The 23,537-nt window shown below is 36.3% G+C and overlaps 1 protein-coding gene across 37 annotated transcripts in view; it reads left to right on the top strand.

Moving 5' to 3' along the window:
• Positions 1 to 23,537, top strand: part of LOC105213249 (protein muscleblind) — a 285,776-nt gene that overhangs the window by 102,601 nt on the left and 159,638 nt on the right. Inside the window, exon 4 of one of the 37 annotated variants that reach the window (XM_054234596.1) lies at positions 14,361 to 14,545. The exons of the other annotated variants lie outside the window; for them this stretch is intronic. Within the exon in view, the coding sequence (XP_054090571.1) occupies positions 14,361 to 14,405 (45 nt within the window). The 3' untranslated portion in view covers positions 14,406 to 14,545. Of the gene's footprint in view, positions 1 to 14,360; positions 14,546 to 23,537 lie in introns of those variants that run through there. 37 annotated transcript variants of the gene reach the window in all.

Genomic DNA, 23,537 nt, shown 5'->3' with positions numbered 1-23,537 from the left:
TTTGTTTTTCTTTTTTGCTTTATAATTATTATGAGTAGCCTTGCTTTACATTTTGACTTTGGATTTTGAAGTTTTTCTAGGCCTCGGGTGCTGTTGTGTGACCGGCTGTTGTTGCTACATGTTGATACTGAAAGTTGTTGGTTCTTTAATGTTTTCTTTAAAATAAAATAAATAATAAATTACACCATTCGTCGGGATACTTGCTAAGAAAAACATTATATATTAATGCCTTTTGCTCTGATATACTATAGCTGGCATTCGATTGAACGGTGGAACTTCATTTTTGCAGTTAGTTGCGCATAACGACACTTTTAGTTGACAGTGACTATTATATTTAAAACCAAAAGCAGCATTTGATGTTGCTAGTAACATGTTGCTGAAACTCATTCCCATGAAAAACACCTTTAATATCATACAAATGTTTGAATTTTAAATTAAAGTAATAATTAACAAGCTTGTAGCAACGTATTATATCAGGTACAACAAACAATGTACAAAAAAAACAACAACAAACATTAATTTTAAAGTTGCGCTCACTTGCAATCACATTATGCGCAACATTGCAGCAAAACAGCAACAAATAACACAGTACAACAATAAAATAAATGCTGTGAAATTAAAGAAACAGCACAACAACAATAAAAACCGGTTGGAATATTATACTTTTTTTGTTGTACGACCACGCTTTGCAACACTTTTACTTTTCAGCTTAGACTGCAGTGCGCGGCGTTGTGATTATTGTTATTATTATTATTATTATTATTGCGGTTTTCACATTGGTTGTTGCTGTTGCCACAATTGCAGACACACACACACACACATGCAGTGATATATATTAATTTGCAGCATGCCACATGGCTTTCATTCTTAATTATCAAGCGTAAAAGCACACACGAGAGCTGCTGTCCAACTGGCTGGCGCTGGAATACCGCATACGTCTGTATGTATAGTATATATATTAATGTATCTATGCATTAGCAACCAAAACGCCACGTTGTATATAAAAGTGTCTGCCTGACCGCAGCCACTGCCGCAGTTAGCGCCAACGTGTCTATAAATTTAACTGCAACTGCTGCATGCAACATTTTGCACAGTTTATTTTGTAGCTTTGCGTATACATATATTTTTTAGTATTTTTTCTACTTAAATTTTCATATATTGTTTTATCTCTTTTCGCTCATTTTCGCATGCAACTTATGCAACATTGTAGGTTTGTAGCTACATTTGTTTTTCTAAATTTAGCGCCAAGTGTTGGTGTGTATGTGAATTCCCACATGCCACTTCTAATTGCAAACAGCAACACTTTGTTGCACATTTGCGCTGTCTATCTGCGGTGCGGTTTCAACCAACTGTCAGTCACTCAACTAAAGTTTAGCAAACAGAGATTTGTTGTGCTTAAGTGTATGTAAACGTGTGTGTCTGTATGTGTGATTGCAGTTTGGAATTTCTATTATATTTTATACGAAAATATAGTATCTCACCAATACAGCCGCACGTCACTTCTACCTTTGTTGCAAGTTAAATAATTTTGTGTATGTCCTATGAGAGGTCATTGCGCTCCGTAACGGGAATTTAAAATTTATTAGAACTGAGAATTCAATATTGAAGTCACTCTCTAATGTATATCAATCCTTAAATATGAAATGTTTGACTATATAGCAAAAATTCCAAATTTTTAGCATACATATAGGCGCTAAAATTTAAAAACTAAGCTTAATTAACATTTTTTCGTTAAATTTGTTAATTATTTAGTCATCTTCTTACAATTTGCTGCTCTATTAATTTAAATATGTTAAATTTATATGCCTTTCCATAACTAAACTAAGAAAATTGTAGCATACATTTTGGCGTTATTTGAATTTAAGCACACTATTTCACTTGTTCAATAGGCTTCTTCATGTGTACTCATATATTCCGCGAACTTTATTGAATTTCTTCTAGAATACAAAAAAAAAAATAGTATACATCTAGGCGTTAAAGTATTGAAAAAATTGTTTTTAAACCACAGTTCGTTATTTTAGTGGATATTTATCTTACAAAGATATTTTTTTACAATTTCAGTTAAATAATTAGTTTAATTTAAGTTAATTTTGTTTCAAAAACGTAAATTGTGGCATACTTTTAGGCGCTAGCTTTCACTGTAGTTCAATATTGTGATTGAATAACTAGTAATTTTTAGTGCAATTTTTAGTAAAACTTGGATAATCTTAAATTATTTTTCTGTAAAACGCAGATATTGTAGCATACCTTTAGGCGTCACTTTGTCTAAAAATAGTTTTTGGGTAAAATTTCAAATACTTGCGTTGCTGTTTCGATTGCAAATGCTGAGTAAACTCAAATTATAAAACAAAAATCAAATATTTTCATTATAGCATAAAGAGATATAAATTTTCGCTTGAATAACAAATTTAAGATCTGCAATTTAATAAAAAATAAAGTTCTGCTTCACATACTGAAGACTTCATTTTAAGTAGGTATATGTATCACAATTTACTTTCTCTTCTGACTCAACCCGCACTCGCCGCGTAAGACTACTTTACCTCAATCTCAGCACTAAAAGAACGTAACAGCAGCCTCCTCATTGTCAACTGCCACCTGCCACTCAACGGCCGCACACTCGAACGCCTCAACTAAACCGGTCGCATACCATGTACTATATTACTATTACTTGCTTATTTTCCCTTTACATCGTGCTGCTTTTAGGCTCTTTGTGCCAGATTTTCCACAACGCCGCATCCGCTGCAGCCGCAACCTCAACCGCAGCCAACGCTATCGGCTGACTTGCAACAATGCTGTTTTGCAGCACAAGCTGTCCGTCTGCCCGCTTGTTGGGCTCACAGTTCGACTGCTGCAGTTTGACTTCGCATCGCCCTTCAGTCCGCGTGTTGCTAGAAAACATGTTTTCGGCGACTGGCTGTTGACTGACTGCCTGTCGTTTGTTGCATGTTGCTGCACGTTGACTGCTAATTTCTGCTCTCACAGCTCGTGTAACTAGTTGACTGTTGTTCTTATTATTGTAATACTTTTTTTGTTCTTGTGTTTTTTCTGCATTATGAATTTGTCGTTGCTACTTGTGGTGTGCTTACTCATCGGCATTGTGGGTATTTCCTTTCGTTTTCTTTTCGTTGGTTGCTTTCATTACCTTCAAGCGCTCACTTGGACTCAAGTGTGTTTGTTGTTTGGTTTGCTTGTTTAATTATGCTTTTGTACCTTTTTCATGGCACCTTTTGTTTTTGTAATTGCCACAATTATTTGGGTTGGTAAAATTATGTTTGTTTCCTTTCAAGTCTGACCAACTTTTTTTTTTCTACAAACAGTTAATTATAATTGTTTCGAGGCGTTCACTGATCACAGTCTGTTCGAGGAGAATTTTTGAAAATTTAAGTTATCTTTTTACAACAATAAACAAATAAATTGTATTACGTTCCACATATGTTCCACATTAAAATATAATGAAAACATAAATTTTTTATTGCAAAAACCATTATTACTTACATTAAATTCCACAATCCACAAAATATATTCCACATCAAAAAAAACCTGACGGTGGCATCTGAAATAAGTAAAAATAACTATATAACTGCTAGTGAACTGAAAATTATCTGCGCGTACGATACTTATGTGCAGATATCTTATGTAGATAAGAAAAAAATTTGCATTAAATTGCTTCAAGGCAAATTTTCAGCAATTTTTCAAAAGTTATTGCAACATAGTAAAGCAGACACGTACAAGCCAACATATTTTAATATGAAACCGTGTTGAATAGCGGGTGTCGTACAAAGTTTGCTTGCGGCGACACTGAGGCGCTCATACGCACGCATAAGCCGGCATGTTCATGTGTATCTACTATACTACTCTACTCTACATGTCTAGCTTCTTTATCCATACACATATTCCAGCTCAATACGTCGTCTCGCATTGTCGCCACTTCATTTTCCGCTTGCAACGTGTCATTTTCATGAGTGTAGCACATTTTTAGCAGCCAACGCCAGCTAGTGCGCCTTCAAATATGCTACAATAATAGAAAAAGTAATATAAGAGCGTCCATAGATTTCGCTAAACAGAAATATATTGAGCGTTTCCCTAGGTACACTGTGTGCAAAGTATAAAAAACTGTTTTTGGGTAGTTTAAGGCAACACAAGACACTGCTACCGTAAGTGCAATACACAGGCGGGGTTCAAGAGTACATTGTCAACATATTTACAGTGTGATCTAACAAAATTGCAACAACCTGTTTGTCGCTCATGCTGACAATAACTGCAAGCTAAGGCGAAGTGCAACAACAACAAATTAACATTTATGTAGCTGCAACACGATGTCTCCGAGTAAAAAGGGAAGAGTACGGGAAAAATAACAAAAAAAATTGCAACAAAAAATATGTTGGAATAAGTCGAAATAAATGCATTCTAGTGGAAAATGTTGAAAAATTGCAAACAAAGCAGCAATAATAGCATAAACTTTATCTTCAGCTTCCTTTTCGCTCGCTACTACATGCAACTCCACATGGTTGCGGTGGCTTCGAATGTTGTCTGCTGTCGACACTGAAGTGTATTGTGGGAATTTTGGCAGCGCTGCGTTGCGGATTTGAAACATGAAAATTTCATTTGGCATATACAACTAAGTAATATCTATGCTTATAAATAAACAACAACAAAAATGTAAAGAATAGAAAAAAAACTGAAATAGTAGTAGGTCTGGCCACAGCGCTGACAGCTGAGGCGTTGCGCGTCTAGCAGCTTTGCGTAAGTTTTAGTTGAAAAGTAAGTGGCCAAGGGAGACGCACACATACTTACACCGATAATGAATTGCTTATTTTAGCAATTTCGGTTTGGCGCCTCAATGGCGGCAATAAATTTAGAGTTTTCGTATTTTTAATGGAACATACATACATATGTACATATATTATAATTAGAAAAAATAATTAATGGTAATTAAATGTGTTACCAAAATTAGCTTCCACAGTTTTTTTGAAAATTAATTCCATTTGAGAATGTATTTTATTTTGGTTCACATGCAGATAATATCAAATAAAAACATATTAACATGATTTTCAAATAAATTCCACAGATAGCATAAGTCCCACAGCTAATTCGAGTGTAATAACAATGCTTAAACTATAGTATTTTACTAAAAAACAACAAACTGCTATAAAAAGTTACGTTCCACATTTTTGATAATTACGTTCCACATATGAAACTTCGCTAATATTCACTGTTTACACAAAAAATCAAATTGAGATAAAAATTAATGTGATACTAATGCATTCCACATATGTTCCATACCGAAAGCGAAAGTACTTTAATACAAAATTTTGATTAGCTATATTATATTTGCTATATATACTATAATTGCTCTATTTTGCCTACTCAACAGCCTTTTAAAACAACGTTTCACAAGTTTTATTCAAATATTATCTATATTTTTAACTCTGCTGCCTTGTTTATTTTCCTGCAAATTGCAGCGCATATTTCCTTGCATATTCTATGCTGTATGCAAGCTCATCGACCACGTACTTGCATACGCCGAAGAATTTTCTTCAATTTGCTTTCTTTCAAATGCTTGTTTATTCTACTCTTGTATAGTTTTTTCTTTCATTTTCCACACTCTTTTTGCTGCATGCCACAACAATATTCCACTTATCATCAACATGACATTAGGGATTCTCATTTTGATTTTCCATCGAATGCAAAAGCGGCCAAGACATACCAAACGGATGATAGAAAATAAGAACAGAATGCAAAAAGAAAAAATATATAAAGCATATATAATACTACTAAATAAGAAAGTAAAGAAAGTACATGCAACTACTAAAAAGCGCCAACTGTTATTGGGTGTGTGGCAAGTAGTGAAAGCAAATTGCATACACACACACACACACATTGCCAGATATTTGTTTGGCGCATGTGGCCGCAGACTGCGCCATTATTTTGCAACACACACACACACACACAAATGCTTACTTATGCTGTACATACGTAAGTGCATAAGTAGTAAAGTACGAAAGTATGCATGTAGCGCTAAGTGTATGCATGCTTGTTGGCATTTACGAGTACATGTTTGGAATAATTTGATTGGATGTGACTCCAGGGAACTTTGCTGGAACTATTAGTGTTACCGCCGCCGCCACATAGCCAGCGCCAGCGCCAATACAAACTACCAAAGAAGACAAATAGAAAAAAAAATGAGCATAAGAAAAAAATCAACATAGCGCATAACAACGTTACAACTACAACAATAAAGCGCATTATAGAAATGTGAGCACTACTCGAGTTGATGTGCTCGAATGCTAACGATTCTTGGCTGCAGATTTTTTCTTTTCCAAGAATTTCACTATTTTCCGAACATTCGTTTATTTTTTGCTTTCTACTAACATCCTTACTAATAATTTTGTTGTTGCTGTTGTTGTTGTTATTCCTACAACATTGCTCATCCAGCACAATGCATGCATACTTATGCTATTGGATTTACGCTCAACTCAGCTCTAGCAAGGCATTGGCGTTTCATTTATTTTCTTCACTACTTTTGAAAATTCCTCTATTCCTCTCACAATTTAGTTTGGAGTACTCCTCACCCAATATTTAGTGTGTGAGTCGCCGTATGCCGTTGTGTTTACGAGCTTTTGTCCCATTATGGCATTGTGTGCTAACTGTTGTTATTTTTTGTGAAAAGCATTGTTGTCGATTTGCAATGCCGCAGCACAAATAATCACACAAACACATGCAGAGACACTAACACATTCCACACATACTCTCACATATAAATGTACGTGCGCAACTAGATATCCTTGCTTATGTAGTATCCTTCGTGCTGCATGCAGTACGAGCTCGTCTTTTTAGCTGCTCATCTGCTTAGCATGATTGCTTTTGTTGTTCATTTGCCAGTCAAATCGTGCGCACAATGGCTTATATACATAGTATGATATGTAAGTTAAATACAAGGAGGTCGTGTTTATTTAGCATTTTCTTACAAATGTATTATATGTATACAGAAATGAATTTTCTGCTGTCTTAATGTGGTAGTTGATATATTTCCTAATCATATAGAAAGTGTTTTGTTGCAAAATACATTGATTTATAGGCGCAATCATTAAAAATAATCGATAGACGCTTAAAATTAGTTTTAAAGTGCAGCAAATTAAACCAAAATGCATAATTATTAATTTCTTATTAACTTGATTATTTAATGTATGTTTAATAATTCAGTAATTTGATATTATTTGTTAAGTTCCACATACGTTCCACTTGCGTTCCAGAATATATTCAGTTAATTTTTGATAAAATGTATATTTAAGACACAATAATTATTACGTTCCACATATGTTCCACGTTCACTTTATTATAGTTTGAATGTAAAAAATAATATACCAACTATATAATACTTATTTTAATATATTTTTATATTTACATATCCATAGCATTTTCTTAATAGCCATTCAATTATGTTTATGCATTAGTATTTTTTTCAACCTACCTTTAATGTAAAGCTCCGTTGGAACTCCCCTAAAAGCAATTTTCAAGATTAATAACGATTTCTTCAAATTTTCCGGCAACTTTGTTAAGTAAAAAGTTTTTGAGCCCACTTCAGCCAATTGGCCAATTGCCACTCCACAAACTTATGCTTTAATTCCGTGAATGAACTTTTACAAAACTTTGACACAAGTTCACTTAGGCCATGACTAAGTTCAATAAATTTGGTAATATTAACATTTCCCGCTACAAGTAAATTAACATACCTTCATATGTATGTCTCTGCGTGTGTCTGCCTATAATTTATTCATGTTTGATTATTTGTGTACACGCGCGCGAGTGTGTCATCCATCCACAGCGGAAAAGCATAACAAATTTTTGATTAATAGCGCGCTTCAACTACATAGCCCATACAAAAACAAAAAAAAAAAAAAGTGGCATGAAAAGCATTCCCCCTGTTTGCTGTGAGTGGTAGTGTACAGCCCCTGCCCTTTTAGGGCGCCCTGATTTGGCTTGCCGCTGCAAAAAGTCTAATAACGGCAGCTTAAGGAAAAACAATTGTCACCAAAAATCTATGTAAACAAAGTGACAGCACGAAAGCATAAAAGGCAACCCAAAGAACTGTGAAAGAAGAAAACAAAAACGAGACAGCAAGGTAAACAAAATATTGAAGGACTTATTTTGAAAAACTTAAATAACGGTAGATTGTAGTGGTTGAGGGCTGTTTTTTACATTAAAATATATTAAATAAAGTTTTCTCATGTTGTTTCGGAAGGAGGAATTGTGAAATATATTTAAAAAAGTACTGGGTATACATTATTGACTTGTCAGCTTAACTTGGGGTAGATGTAAAAAAGGAAAAGTAAGAAAGCTTTATCGAGTTACTGGCAGATCAATAGTATATATATTTAAACAAAAAATTATCAAAAAACAAAATTGTAGATAGAAATAGGCGGGAAAAATTAGGTTCCACATGGAATCCATACACATAGTATACATTTTATAAAAAAAAATGACGAAAAACGGAATTATAAATTAAAATAGTTTGGAAAAATTATGTTCCACATGAAATCCACACAAGTTCCACAACTAAAAATGGATTAACTAAAAATATATGAACAGTATTTGCAATTAAGAATCATTATCTGAGTTTTCAGAGACATACAGCCGCACCAAGCCATTTAATTTATACAATATGTAATAGCAGGAAATGAGATTAATAACTATACTCTAAATACTTTTAAACTCACAAATACTTTTGTATTTAATATATTAAAGTAATCTCGCATCATTTGCTTGATCAAAAGCTGTGGGAAAGATTTAGTGGCAGTTAACAATATATTACAAATTCAAACCACGTTTTGGCTAGTAAAAAATTTGTCAATTTCTTTACACTCCTACCGCAATAGAAAGGCAACAAACCTTCAGTGTTCCGAAACCATTCCAAAGTTCATTTGTCGACGACAACGATGACGATGGCTGATGACTAGACTTTTATTAGACAAGCGTTAGTGACATAGCCATTCCAACAGCGAAAAAGCGAAGCAACCAAACCGATAATGATGCTGTAGGCAGGGATTTTGCTGCAGGAAAGGAAATAGCTGTAATGTTGTATGCGAGGTTTGAAGTTGGCGACGCTGTGGCGCGTCTAAATCCTTGAATGCTGCCAAAGCAATTCGGGCAGCGTACTGAACTAGTATGTAAACAGTCAGCACAAACAGCCAACGAACCATAGAGAACGGCACGAACTCGCTGTCTAGTCGTTGAAAAAATTTATTTGACAATGCATGAAAAATATATGCGCATGTGGCTGAGTTGGAATAAGCTATAAGTTGAAAGAAATAAATTTTTGGGGAAAAAAGTTGCCAAATTACTGTATATTGGTATGCGCATATGCATGTATGTAAGTTTGGTTAGGCACATAGCACGTGATGCGGCTGTGGCTTGAAATGCTAGACAAAGTACACATTGGGTAAGTGTGCTTTCTTCTTGACGACATCTTTATTGAATAGCCAAGGAAAGTAAATTCTATTCGGTGGCGACAATATGGCGGCAGATATTCGAATGTGGTAGTTTAATTAAAATTGGAAGGGATGGACAATTGTGCGTATTAACTTTAGCAATTTTTTTGTATTCTTTTTGTAGCTAAAAAAAAAAACTAATAATTAGTAGATAGCAATTATTTTTGTACAAAATACAAAAAAATAGGTCCCACATGCGTTCCACAAATTAAAGATAATATGCATGACAATTATAACATATACATGTGAGTAAGTACGTAATTTCTAGTTTTTAAGGCAAAAAATATACAATCCACATAAGTTCCACACTTTGAAAAGGCTGAAATTCAATACCAATTCAAAATCGTTATTCAATAAATGCATGTTATCAAAATTTGTAGCATATTTTTAATGATATTAAGACGCGAAATTAAGTTTGTTTGATAAAATTTTTCACTTTGGTATCATAAAGTTGCCATTAATAAATAAATTATAAAAAGCAAAAAGCAAAAAGGTGAAAAGACTCAAACTTATAAATGCATTCAGCGGTAAACTTCGCGCAGTTTCACCGAATCATGCTCAAAATGCTTACATAAATCCATTACAGTAACGTAAAACTTTTTCCACAAATAAGAAAAAGCATAGGGTGCAAAGACAATAAACAAAATAAGCATAAATAACTGTATAGATGAGCAAAGCAAATGAAAAAAGCTCATATTAAATAAGTAGCTGAAATAAAAAAGCGACGAGATAAAGTTAAAGCAAAAGTCAGGCACTTCACGCACACCAGCGTACTAAGCGTACTCGCACCCAGCAGTCGCATATCCCTTTATTGATCTACTATTGTACATTGCCGCAGAGTTAATATCGCAATTTCCCAACTTTTTCCGGCAATCAGAGCGGTGTGCTCGCTCCGCGGAAAGCGTTGCAGGGAAAGTTGGGGCACATGGAATGTGCTGCTTTCTGCAGCCACAAGTTGCTTTTTTGCGTAGAAATACCAACAGCAATAAAAGCAGCAACCATTCCACCAATAAATGTGTTGCTCAACGCCAGACAAGCCCTTCAGCTGCTGCGCTGACACACAACCACTTGCTTTCTGCTTTTGTTTTCGTTGTTGTTTTTGTTTTGTAATTTGCCCGTTGTCTTTATTTTTGTCGTTTTTGTTTTTGCCGCCTGCATCATTAATTTCGAAATGTTTTTGGCGGCAAATTCCTTTAGCACTCGACTCGACACCCACCTACTTTCACGCTTCTTGACCAACTGCGGCGCGACAACGATGCCAATAACAATAGCAGCAACAACAACAACTCTCAGCGCCGCGAGCACACTCCTCGAGCATGCTCGTTGGATTTCGGCTATGCGACGCGGGTGGGAGTGGAATGTTGAGAAAAGCGAAAACTTTATGATTGCCATTCATGATAAGGATAATGGACGCGCAGCTCTTTTTTCTGATTGTCCGCACACAGTACCGTTGTTTTTTCGGAATGTCTCATTTACTTTGTTTTTGTTTTTGCTATGTTTTGTTCGAACTCGGCGTTGTCGGCTGCCTGCTTGGGTGGCGGCGGAAAATTTATTCATTGACGATTGAGTTCAGGGTTCAACAGATATTGAGTTCTCGTATTACACATCCCTTTACCATCCTCACACATACATACACACAGTGACAAACGCTTCATTTGTTGTCCTTTGGTCGCACTTCTCATTCGAGAGTAATGAATATTTATTTACACAAGAGAGATTCCATGCAGTTCATTCTTGCCAACAAAAACACTTGACATAGCGTTGAGCTGGTTGGGGCGGCTGCGTTGTGGCACCCAGCTCAGCCAGCACAGTACGTTTGTCTTTCGATCTTCGACAGTTCATTTCATTCGCTCATTTCACTTATTTATTTTATTGTAGTTGTTGTTATTGGCAATTTCTTTGTTTTTTTTATTGTTTTTCTTTTACAATTTCGCCATTTTCTTGTGTCCTATCGTTTGTGGAATTTATTGATGCGCATACTTTTTGGTGACTGCGGAATTTCAAGAGCAATTGACTTCGGGTATTGCAGCAACGACTTCGAGTGTGAATACCACAGTTATATATACTGCTGGTGTTACATACAAACACAGCAGCAGTAGTATAGACTTAACAATGCTAAGACTATGGGGTTTTCGGCGGGTTTAAGACGGCTAAAAGGAACTTTACAGCACTCACAACGCTGTCAACGCAGTCATAGTCATCTGTTTATATAGAGTTGTGGGTATGCTTTAACGCAATTCCGCTTAATGGCAGCCAAGCCATTATTGTGTTGTTCCATAAAAATGCGGGTGGTTTGGGGTTTTTATTAATTTAAAATTGGTAGTTACTTGTATATTTCATTATGTGGTATTACAACAATAATTAATACGCTCGCGCTGTTGTTAATTGGAGGATGGTATGATTTTAGTTGCAAATCAACCAAAATATAAAATAAATTGAAATCCACACAGCATCCACATACAATCCACATACGTTCCACATGTAAATTACATAGATAATAAATCATAGAAAATATTGCTTTGCAAATTTTGCTTTGCAATGTGTTCCACAAGAGGTAAATTATCCGAAAACCACCCAAAAGTTCTCAATAACACTAAATTTAGTATACAGTTTTAATAGTATATCAATTTCATTATATTAAGTTCTGTGTTTCATTAATACATCAATTCCTCATAAAAATTTTACAATCCACATACGTTCCACTCCAGCTTTTATGACGAAATATCATATAATTATATTATTTTAAAATAAGCAGTTATAAACTTCCAACACACCTTCTACATGCCCATCTATATAAATCGCACTAATGTTACAGTATATTTATTTAAATACATTAAAGTTGTTCGTTTCGCTTACTTCAGTTGTCCTGTGGCAACGTAATATTTCCTAACATAACACACTTTCCTATCATTTGCCAACACAAACGTTAAATAAATTTCCATTACTATTAAATTATTTGATCCCAATGCGCTTATACGCTAAATCATGCCAACAACATTTTCCGATCACCAACAAATTACTACCTTCCTGCTGTGCAACCATAAAAAAATACCGTCCACCGCTATCCACTACGTATTGTGAAAAAATAGCGCAAATGATTCGCTTGAAGCGCCACATTGAATTCCAATTAAGTTTGTCCTTTGTCACTATTAGGAAACTGTCAGCTGTATGTAATAACCGCTACTACCCGGCGAAAAGGCTGCCAAGTGTCGCTGAAGCAGTGAAAAGTACACGCCTGCTACGTTCTTGCTAACCTCCAGCTGGCAGTGGCGGCTTGATATATATGTAGAGGCTACAATTCTCCGCTTTCTCTCCTTCAACGCACCACTATATTGCATACTTTTCAGCGCCACCACAATGATTTACACTTCAAAGCCACAACAGTTGTTGCCGTTATGCTAAGGAAGGAAGTAAAAATCCTTTGAGACTAAGACTTCCGCAAGGCTTTCGCCAGCCAACATTGCCTGATTCAACATTTAACAGGCCTTACACACACCACTGCCGCAAGCTCTTCACCACACACACTCTCTTTACTTTCTTCTCCTGCATCTTTTCGCATACGACATTGTAATTTCAAGTGCGCCAACTGAGTGGAATTGCAATTTTTCAATTTCTATGCCAACTCCCACTCACTCCGTTCTTCACACGTTCCACAATTTATTATGCCGCATATTCTCCAGTGGCGTTTGCATTATTTACGCGCTGAAGTTGGTGTGCGCGCGCTCTGCTGTCGACGTATAGGCGTTCGATTGCGGGTTGAAAATTGTGTGCGCTGTGCCTTAGAAATGAAAATATTGGCATAAATTACATGTTGCTGGCGGTGGGGAGGGTACGCACATCCTTTGCTGCTAACTGCTACACTACTCCGCTGCTGCAGCGTTAGACCAATTGATAATGGCAACATGTACTATGCGCTCTTTTTTCATTTCCCCACTTTGACTGCTAATTTCACATTTCAAAAACCAAAGAAGCGAGAGCGCGGTGATCGCAAAGTGAAGACGTTCAGGGCGGTAGTAAGTGAGTGAGTGACTGAAGTGGCGTTTTTACTTTGTGTTTTTTTTTCGGGAAACCCTTTCTCTGCGGCAGTGGTGGGCTGTGTGTGGCATGCAAATGCCTTTGAGTTTTAATTAAAATGACGCTTTTGCCGTTTTGCCACCAACGTCACTGCTGCAATTGATGACTGCTCGCATCTAAGCAACTGCGAGTGGAGGGTGAGGAAGCAAAAAAAAACATATTAAAAGACTTAAGCGATGCGCTGTGAGTTTGGTTGGGTGGTTGCAGTAGAGGAAGCTGTTAAAAAAGACGCGCGCACAAAGGACTAAAAGTCTCAAAAGTGACTTATATAAGCCAAACGCGGAAGTTCTAAGCAAATTGGCCAACCACTCTTTTTGATCGCTTTCATCACTTAACTTTAACGCGTTTTGTGCTCATTTCATCTTCATCTACCACACCTACTTTTGCTAACTTGCCGTCGCCGTCGCCACACAAAGCCGCAATATTGTTCTGTGTTTAGGAAACTTTGTAAAAGAAGTTGTGAGATAAAAGATAAGTTATGCGCTTGACTGTGCTTGGCTGGTGGCTGTGGTAGTGGTGTGTGGTGAAAGAAGAATCACCAATTAAACAGTTGAGTGATTAAGTGATTGAGCAGTGATTTGGGTAGCAAAAAGCATACGGGCTGTGTTTAGCTGGCGAAATAAAAAGAAAAAAGATATATTTGTTCATGAAAAGAAAACCAATATGAGCCACTTAAACTGGAGATGAGAAATTAAATAATGAAAAGCACATACATAAAATAATTACTTTAATTAATATTATTAATATAGAACACCTGCAGATATTTCTTAACTAATAATAACTTTATTTTCATTACAGGTATGTTTTAGTAAACTAAATACAATGACGACTGCAAAATCGTAAGTGAAACGCAATGAAAATTTAGAAAAGGCACTACAAGAAACAAATATTATATGTAAATAATTGTCTATCAAAATTTAAATTGAAACACATTTATCGAGTTTTAAATATGTTCCACATAAAATCCACACACGTTTCACATATGTTCCACATGTAAATATTGATATTTCGAGTCAACTGAGGTAATTCCGTACAATTCCCGTTTTATTTTAACCACTACAATAACTAAAAACATTTATAAATCATTAAAAACCAATTGAATTGTTATTTATTTAATACTTTAATTCAGCATGTTTAAACATATTTCGAGCACTAAAATGCTTATAAGGGAAGCCAATGTTATTAGCGTAATATATTAATTGAGCATATTTAAACTTGTTTCGCAACAGAAAAACCAAAATGCTTTAAGTGAAGGTTATTTCCGGGCTAATTGATGTTAGTTTCTCATGGATATCATATAGTACCCAGTCATAGGCGTTAAAAACCGTCAACTTAAATGTTTTAAAACTATGTTCTGCTTCATTTTTGTTATGTTCCACATGAGTTCCACCACAATTACCTAAAATTTAAAGTGCACTTCAGTTGTTACACTCATATATTGATAAAATTAGCTACTTTATAGCAAATTAATTTACGTTCCACATACGTCCCACGCCACAAATACTTAAAATTTAAAGCGAAATTCACTTGTTATACTCGTACATCGATAAAATTAGCTCTTTTATAGCAATTTAATTTACGTTCCACATTTCCAAAAATCTTCTTCAAACATTTCTAAGAAGAAATCGTATATAGTAATTGCAATACTGTCACTCGCTTCTGTCATATACTTAAAACTTTCTAAAGTAGTATGCTACGTAAAGTGCTTTTCGCGCCAATGTATATACATTCATAATACCTACAAAGCTTTTAATTACTTCCACACATTCTGTTGAGCAACCCCTATGTGTGCATTTAAATTTACAACAAACGTTAATTTACCAATTAAAAACAAGTCAAATAATACATTATGCAAGAAACAAAAATAAACGCCGAAAAGTAAAAGAAATATACACATATAATCAAATGAGCTTACAACATACAAAAGCGCGCAAACACATACACTCACACCATCACACACATTGTGCGCGCCGGTACAAATCTTATTAAGATAACAAAAAGCGTGAGGCAACGACGTATAGCAAGTGTAAACTGAGTGTGTATATACGTATGCCCTTAATACCGCTACAAATGTGAAGGTGTACCCACTGCCACCGCCAATTTTTCTAAACAATTTTTTATTGTTGTTCGTGGCTGGCAATTTTAATGAAATTAACCTCACATTTTTCGACAAAGCCAAGAATGGCTTTCATGTGCGCTAGCTGTAGAAATGTATGTATTTGTATATTTTATATGCTATAACATTTACATATGACCTTACACATGCTTACGCGCGCGCCTAGTTGTATGTTAAAGCTGCTTTTGTCTGCCTTGTGGTGGCAGGTAGCAATCAGCCCAACGCGCCAGTCAGTCAGCCAGTCAGTGAGGCGCGAGAATGTAGCGTTGCTAATAAAGTGCCGCTTGACACGCGACTTTTTCTTGCCACACACTTGCTGCTACTTTGCTTTCTGCCATGCCACGCCAGCAGTGAGGGCAGGTAAGAAAACGGAAAAAATAAATGAAATAAAATTGTGTGTGTGCTTGTGGTTTACACATAGGCACTAGCTGCAATGAGTGGGTACTTCATGCAACCGCTAAGCCAATGTAGCTATTGTTTTAAATTATGCCAACCCGGGCTGTGTGACAAGCAGGAGTACATATATGTAAGTATTTACGTAAGTAAGTGTGTGTGTGCCCGCGCCACTTCAACTTACACTTTTTCACTTGTATATGTTCACATGTACATGCCTGAGTCGACTGCTTGACGCCAACTTGCAACCGGATGTGGCATGCAACATATGTACATGTAAACACATGCATATACTTGCCACACTTATATGCCCCAGCGCATGCTGCTCAATGTGGCAAGTAAGTCGGAAATATTAGCCGCTTGCTGCAATTTTAATTACATGCAACAAACAATAACAACACGAATGCATAAAAAAAAAGGAAAAGTCAAACAACAAGTACAGTACAAATGCAAGGTATACTTACATAAAAACACAACAAAAACCAAGCAAAAGGGTTGCAAATGCAAACTTATCTTCAAAGTGTAGCCTATTTACAGGCGCCTGTACGCCCACACAATGACAATGTTGTTACAATGTTTTTGAAATTTCGCAATTGAAAGCACAACATACAGAAAAACAACAATAACAATAAAAACAAAACGTAAATAAAATGTGTAAAAAGACGGCTAACGGTACTCTGAGTTACGCGTTAGTTTACACTTGCTTCATAAATATTGACTTTGCAAAATGCAGTTAAATGCAAATATTTTCGAAGCACACATACCGGCGCGCACTCTACTAAAACACTACTTAACGCTTACTAAGTGCTGTTGTTGAGCATATTTATGTGCTCTCGTATGTGTATTTGCCGTGCTTTGAGTGTTGTTTACTCGCGCTGAGATTGAGTTGAGTGCCAAGCGCACTCTTACTCATTTGGTTATTTAAATGCTAAATAGGCGTCGGGGTTTTAGTAGATTAATTGTTGACAGCGTTGCGTGTTGCTGTATTTTTAGAATAACGGTAATAGCTTGCGTAAAAATAGCAAAAGCGGGAAATGAGCGGTAATAAATTTAAATTCTTCATTTACTATTTTCATTCCATATCTACAAATACTTTGTAGCTTTAGTATTTGTGAAAGCTTTTTTCATATGTGAAAGCTCCAAAAGTGAAAGCTCTCAAACTGAACGTATTACAAATAGTTAAAAATTGTGAAATACTTACAACGAGATTTAAAACCTTTTATTTTAGAACTCAAGTGAAAGCTTTTCTTAAATAGTTTGTGAAAATGGCGCCGCAGTAAGCTACACAAGCTACTTCTAATTTCTCCTACAATTTCATACTCTTATAAATGATAATGAAAACACTCGCAAAATTGCCTTTAGATCAGTAAAAAAAAAACAACGAAAGCTTTATAATTATTAATTAATTATAGTGAACCTATGACAATTGGCGAAAGCTCTTTCACTTCATTTAATTTTTAGAACATACATGAATATACTTTCCTATACTATATAGTTATAATCTAACAGCAGTGTTCTATTGCTTTACTTTTATATGAAAGCGTAAAGTAAAAAATAATGTCATAGTTGAACTATTTTCAATACTCTCGTGTTTTCGTTAGTTTTAGTGCTTGCAGAGGAAAGTTAGAGTACAAAAATATCGTATTTAATTTGTGTTAGAAAATGAAAGCTTTATATAAATTTCGAAATTGAAATATCTTAATGAAAGCTCAGTTATACAACTCAAGTTTTCAAAATGCCATTGGAAATTTTGTCATTTAGATACGCAGCTTGCTAACATAAATATACTCACATCTATTATATTTACGCTAATAATTGAGTCTATTAAAACTTGACTTTCTTGTAAAAGCTTACATTTTTTAGTATTTCAGGAAATTAGATTTAAACATAAAGCACATACTATTCTAAAAATCCCTCAGGGCAGGCACTTTTAGATATACCAAATGGTAGTTAAGTGTGAAAGCTTGCCTTTTAGATTGTCACATGCTTTAAATCAAGTGAAAGCTCAGCGCAATTGAATTACCAAAATTAGTCATAAAAGTACAAAAAAATATATATAAGTCCAAAACAAGTACTTAACAATATATATTTACCAATCAACCGAAAGCTTCGCTATTAGTGAAAGCTCACTCCAAAATCTGAACTTTCAAAAATGACGAGTTTACCGATGAAGTTTGATTCAAGTAACATTGTGTATTGTTATTGTTGTCAAAAATGAAACAGTTAAAACGAGAAGTAACGTACATAGCATATGACAGCATAGCAAAAAGGAGCATATGCTATGCGGAAGTGCTGTGCTTAGCAAGCGTGATGGCAAGAAGCTTCACAGCCAGATTTGTGCTTACACATATATGATCGTATATAAAGGTACTATATGCGAGGTAACTCAACCCTAACTAACTCACGTGCTAATATATTTTCGAGCTAAATCCTTAACAAGGATTATTAGCAAAAAGTAAGCGAAAAATTTAATATTACCTGATTATGTGCGTATTATTTTCGCCACCGCGTTGGGTGTGAACAAAATAGATTCAATATCAAAGCGGAAAAAATAAATACACCCATACTAACATTTAATACAGCTATAATGTGTGCCACCAACCGCCACCCACTTTGGGGCATGCCTGTCGAGGTGAGCCAGATGAAGGCAAGGCAACACTCCTTCTTCTACAATTCTCCGACAAGCGCGGCGTTTCTTGTGTTTGCCTTTTCTCCAATATTGTTGCAATGTTTATTGTGAACATGTTGTTGCTATTTGTTGTTGTTGTTATTGTACATTATTGCTTGTTGTATTTACAAGTACAAGTGACGGAAATTGATGCATAAAGGCGCGCTTGATTGAGTTGACAAGTTGTAATTTGCCGCGAAGCACAAGCATAACACAGGCACACACATTTCAGTTTGTGTTGGTGAAGGAGGCAGCTGTGGCATGTAGTTGCATACATACCTACATATATTTATATAATCGCGCGCCGTCTGAGTTGAGTTTAGCAAGCAGCTACTGACTCAATAAATAATCTCGCTTGACTTGCGTCTGCAAATGTATATGTGTGTGAGTGTGTTTTTGTGCATGTGGGTGTGCCACCCATTGTTAATGACTCATTCGACAAGTCATTCGTGTACATTGCTGCTGCTGTTTGTAATTTTGAAAGCATTAAAATGAAATGCCGTCAAATGCTGTTGCGCAGCTAAAGTGTCTCTTTAGCACCCTCTTCACTCTGGCCAATAGCGCGACGCAACGCGATAGTGGCAGCTTCATTACAAACAACGCCACGCGCAAATTACATTGCTACGGACTGCGAAAGGCTGCAGGCATTTCAGTAACGCAGTTTACTCCTTCCTTAGATTGCCGAGATTGTTTTTTAAACAAACATTTAAGCGCGCTGGTGTGAGAGCTTTAAGCTGAGGTGCTGAGTGTTGGTGGTGAAAGTAGACACTTTAAGGGATATCCAGCAAGTATTTTAAAAGAAAAAGCAATAAATATTGGTTTATTTAGCTTTAAAATTGACGTCTGTTGGTGAAAATGTCAGAAAATGTATGAGTCAGTCAAAAACAGAGCTTTCACTTCTTTCAAAAATAAAGCTTTTAGTTTTCGATACCAAAATTTTTTCTGTTTTTATCGTTTAAGCTTGCAAAAGCATTCCCTCCAAAAAATAGCTTTCACCCTTTCAAAAATAAAGCTTTTGGATTTCGAGACAAGTATTGATTTTTATAAAATTGAGTTATCATTGTAATCAACTTATTTAAAGTTCTCCTAAGCTCTTCGTTATGGGTAATGCTCGAAAATTTTATGAGAAGATGAGGCGATTAACAGAAGGTTTCAAGACCGGAGCATTATCATGTAGGGACCGAGAAGGTAATCTGGTAACGGATGTCCAGAGCACACTGGGATTATGGAGGGAACACTTCTCCGACCTGCTCAATGGCAGTGAAAGTACAACACCAGGAGATGGCGAACCCGATTCCCCAATCGATGACGATGGAATAGATGTTCCATTACCCGACCATGAAGAAATTCGAATAGCAATTACCCGCTTGAAGAACAACAAAGCGGTGGGGGCCGATGGATTACCGGCCGAGCTATTCAAATACGGCGGCGAAGAACTGATAAGGTGCATGCATCAGCTTCTTTGTAGAATATGGTCGGAAGAAAGCATGCCTGACGATTGGAATCTTAGTGTGCTCTGCCCAATCCATAAGAAGGGAGACCCCACAATCTGCGCCAACTACCGTGGTATAAGTCTCCTCAATATCGCATATAAGGTTTTGTCGAGCGTATTGTGTGAAAGACTAAAGCCCACCGTCAACGAACTGATTGGACCTTATCAGTGTGGCTTTAGACCTGGAAAATCCACAATGGACCAGATATTCACCACGCGCCAAATCTTGGAAAAGACCCGACAGAGAAGAATCGATACTCACTATCTTTTTATCGATTTTAAAGCTGCCTTCGATAGCACGAAAAGGAGCTGCCTTTATGCCGCGATGTCTGAATTTGGTATCCCTGCAAAACTAATACAGCTATGTAAGCTGACGTTGAGCAACACCAAAAGCTCCGTCAGGATCGGGAAGGACCTCTCCGAGCCGTTCTATACCAAACGAGGCTTCAGACAGGGTGACTCACTATCGTGCAACTTCTTCAATCTATTGCTGGAAAAAATAATACGAGCTGCAGAACTAAATAGAGAGGGTACAATCTTCTACAAGAGTGTACTGCTCCTGGCGTATGCCGATGATATTGATATCATCGGAAGCAACAACCGCGCCGTTTGTTCTGCGTTTTCCAGACTAGATAAAGAAGCGAAGCATATGGGTCTGGTGGAGAATGAGGACAAGACGAAATATCTCCTGTCATCAAACAAACAGTCAGCGCACTCGCGTCTTGGCTCCCACGTCACTGTTGACAGTCATAACTTTGAAGTTGTAGATAATTTCGTTTATCTGGGAACCAGCATTAACAACACCAACAATGTCAGCCTTGAAATCCAACGCAGAATCACTCTTGCCAACATGTGCTACTTTGGACTGAGTAGGCAATTGAAAAGTAAAGTCCTCTCTCGACGAACCAAAATCAAACTCTATAAGTCGCTCATTATTCCCGTCCTGATGTATGGCGCTGAGGCGTGGACGATGACAACATCCGATGAGACGACTCTTGGGGTTTTCGAGAGAAAGGTTTTGCGCAAGATTTATGGTCCTTTAAACATTGCCAACGGCGAATACCGCAGACGATGGAACGATGAGCTGTACGATTTATACGACGACATTGACATAGTTCAGCGAATAAAAAGACAGCGGCTACGCTGGCTAGGTCATGTTGTACGGATGGAAGAAAACACTCCAGCTCTGAAAGTATTCGATGCAGTACCCGCTGGAGGAAGCCGCGGAAGAGGACGACCTCCACTCCGGTGGAAAGACCAAGTGCAAAGTGACCTGGCTTCACTTGGTGTTTCCAGTTGGCGCCAAAAAGCAAAAAGGAGGAATGAGTGGCGCGCTCTGGTGGATTCGGCTATAATCGCTTAAAGCGGTTCCTACGCCAAATATATATACATATATATAAGCTCTTCGTAGAAAGCTTTCTTACAATTTTATTTTATTGTAGGTTTAAATTTTTTAGTGAAGCATAACACATTTATTCTGATTTTAAAATTAAGCTCTTGTACCTTGCAAACAGAGCTTTCACCTTTTCAAAAATAAAGATTTTAGTTTTCGAAACCAAAATTAAAAACAGATTTGTGGCTTCACCTTCATAAATATTTAATAATTATTTCATCTATTTCTCTAAAGCTTTCCATAAGCTTTTTGTAAGTTTCATAGAATACAGAATATCTGATTACTTTCACAATTTTATAATACTCCTATTTTATTCTAGGAATGCTTTCAATGACTTATTAAAAGCTTTCGTAAGCTTTCAGAAACTTATTAGAAAGCTTTCTCTATTTTTTTTTATTTTTCTCTTATTTTTTTGACGTGGTACAGCTTTCACAACAGTATATTACATATTTATTCTTAAGATAAATGCCCTTTAGCTTTCTAGAAAAAAGTTCCCCTCAAATTGTTTAAAGCTCTCATAAGCTTTTCGATAAGTTAAAATTCCCTAGTTGTATTAAGTGTTATCATCTATCTTCTACTTTCACATGCAAATTTTCATTATAATGATTTGAGAGCTTTCACAAGCTTCATTAAACGCTTTCTCACATATTTTTTTATTTCCTTAATTCATTCGATTCACATTAGAATATGACTCATATTTTATTTTTAAGGCGAAATATACGTAACTCTTTTATTAAGATTTACCTCCGCTAACTTCTTTCATTCTTTCCAATATTCTATATAAATCAATTACCCCTATCATTCTCCCTCTTAGTAAAAATATTAATTGTAAATTGAAGACGGCAGACAAAACACTTTAAAATTCTTAGAAAGCTCTTACACTTGTTTCACTTAAGCCTGTTTACTTGCTGGCGCGCAAATTTACACTCACCCACCACTTTTTACCCCCAACATTTTGGCTTACTTTTAATTCCCGAACGCATAATCACCCTTTTAAGTGCATTTTTAACGACTAATTTAAATTAACTGCGCGCGCCAAAAGGACGCTGACTAGCCAGAGCGAGGCTGCTTTCCATTTGTTCGGGGTTCGGGGATGTGGACGCTGAAATAATCGCTAGTGGCCGTCCAATATGGGGGTGTTTTAGTGGAAATTGCGATTTTATTTACGGTATATAAATTGTTGAATTTACGAGATAACATTAATCGCGTGCGCTGCAGTGCTATTAGCTATGCAGTAAAGGCGACGAAGCACTGAAATAGGGAGATAGCGAAAACACTAACAAAGCGCCGCGTAACAGCGGGCATAGAGCGGCAAATGCGCGTGAGATAATTGTTGAGATAAGAAGTTATTGCTGTTGTTATTGTTGTTGCCACTGTTGATATGGTCGAAAAAGTTTGGCAACAATTCTCTGTTTAATAACACCACGAGATTAGCACTTTGTCAGTGTTCATTAAAAAATATGTCGCATTTGCTGAGTATATTTGCTTTGGCGTCTGCTTTAAGGCAATAAAACTTCATTAGCCTGCCTCAGGGGGCGGCGTTTGCAAGTGTGCAGTGGAGATCCCATGTCGACTGTCAACACAGCGCCAAGCAATTAAAATAAATTAAAAATCAGTTGTAAGCCAATAAATTGTTAGAGTTTGGGTGGTGGCACGACGGTGCATAGCGGAAATGATAACAAATCATAAAGTAAATAAATGCGTTCCACAAAATAAGAATTTCAAAGTTTTCGAAGAATTAAAAGCGCAATAAATTGACACGACATCGAACGCACGTGAAGTGTTCGAAGGGAATGTTCCCCACTTAAAGTCAATTTATTGACAAGGAAATTGAAGAAATCGAGGGTATAAAGTATGTGTGATTGGTTTATATTTGTGTTCAAGAAAAAAAATCAGATTTGAGTAGTCAATCA

This window comes from Zeugodacus cucurbitae, chromosome 6, assembly GCF_028554725.1.
Source record: "Zeugodacus cucurbitae isolate PBARC_wt_2022May chromosome 6, idZeuCucr1.2, whole genome shotgun sequence".
NCBI lineage: Eukaryota > Metazoa > Arthropoda > Insecta > Diptera > Tephritidae > Zeugodacus > Zeugodacus cucurbitae.
Note: the sequence above shows the minus strand (reverse complement) of the source record. Positions and strands in the feature narration are given on the sequence as shown.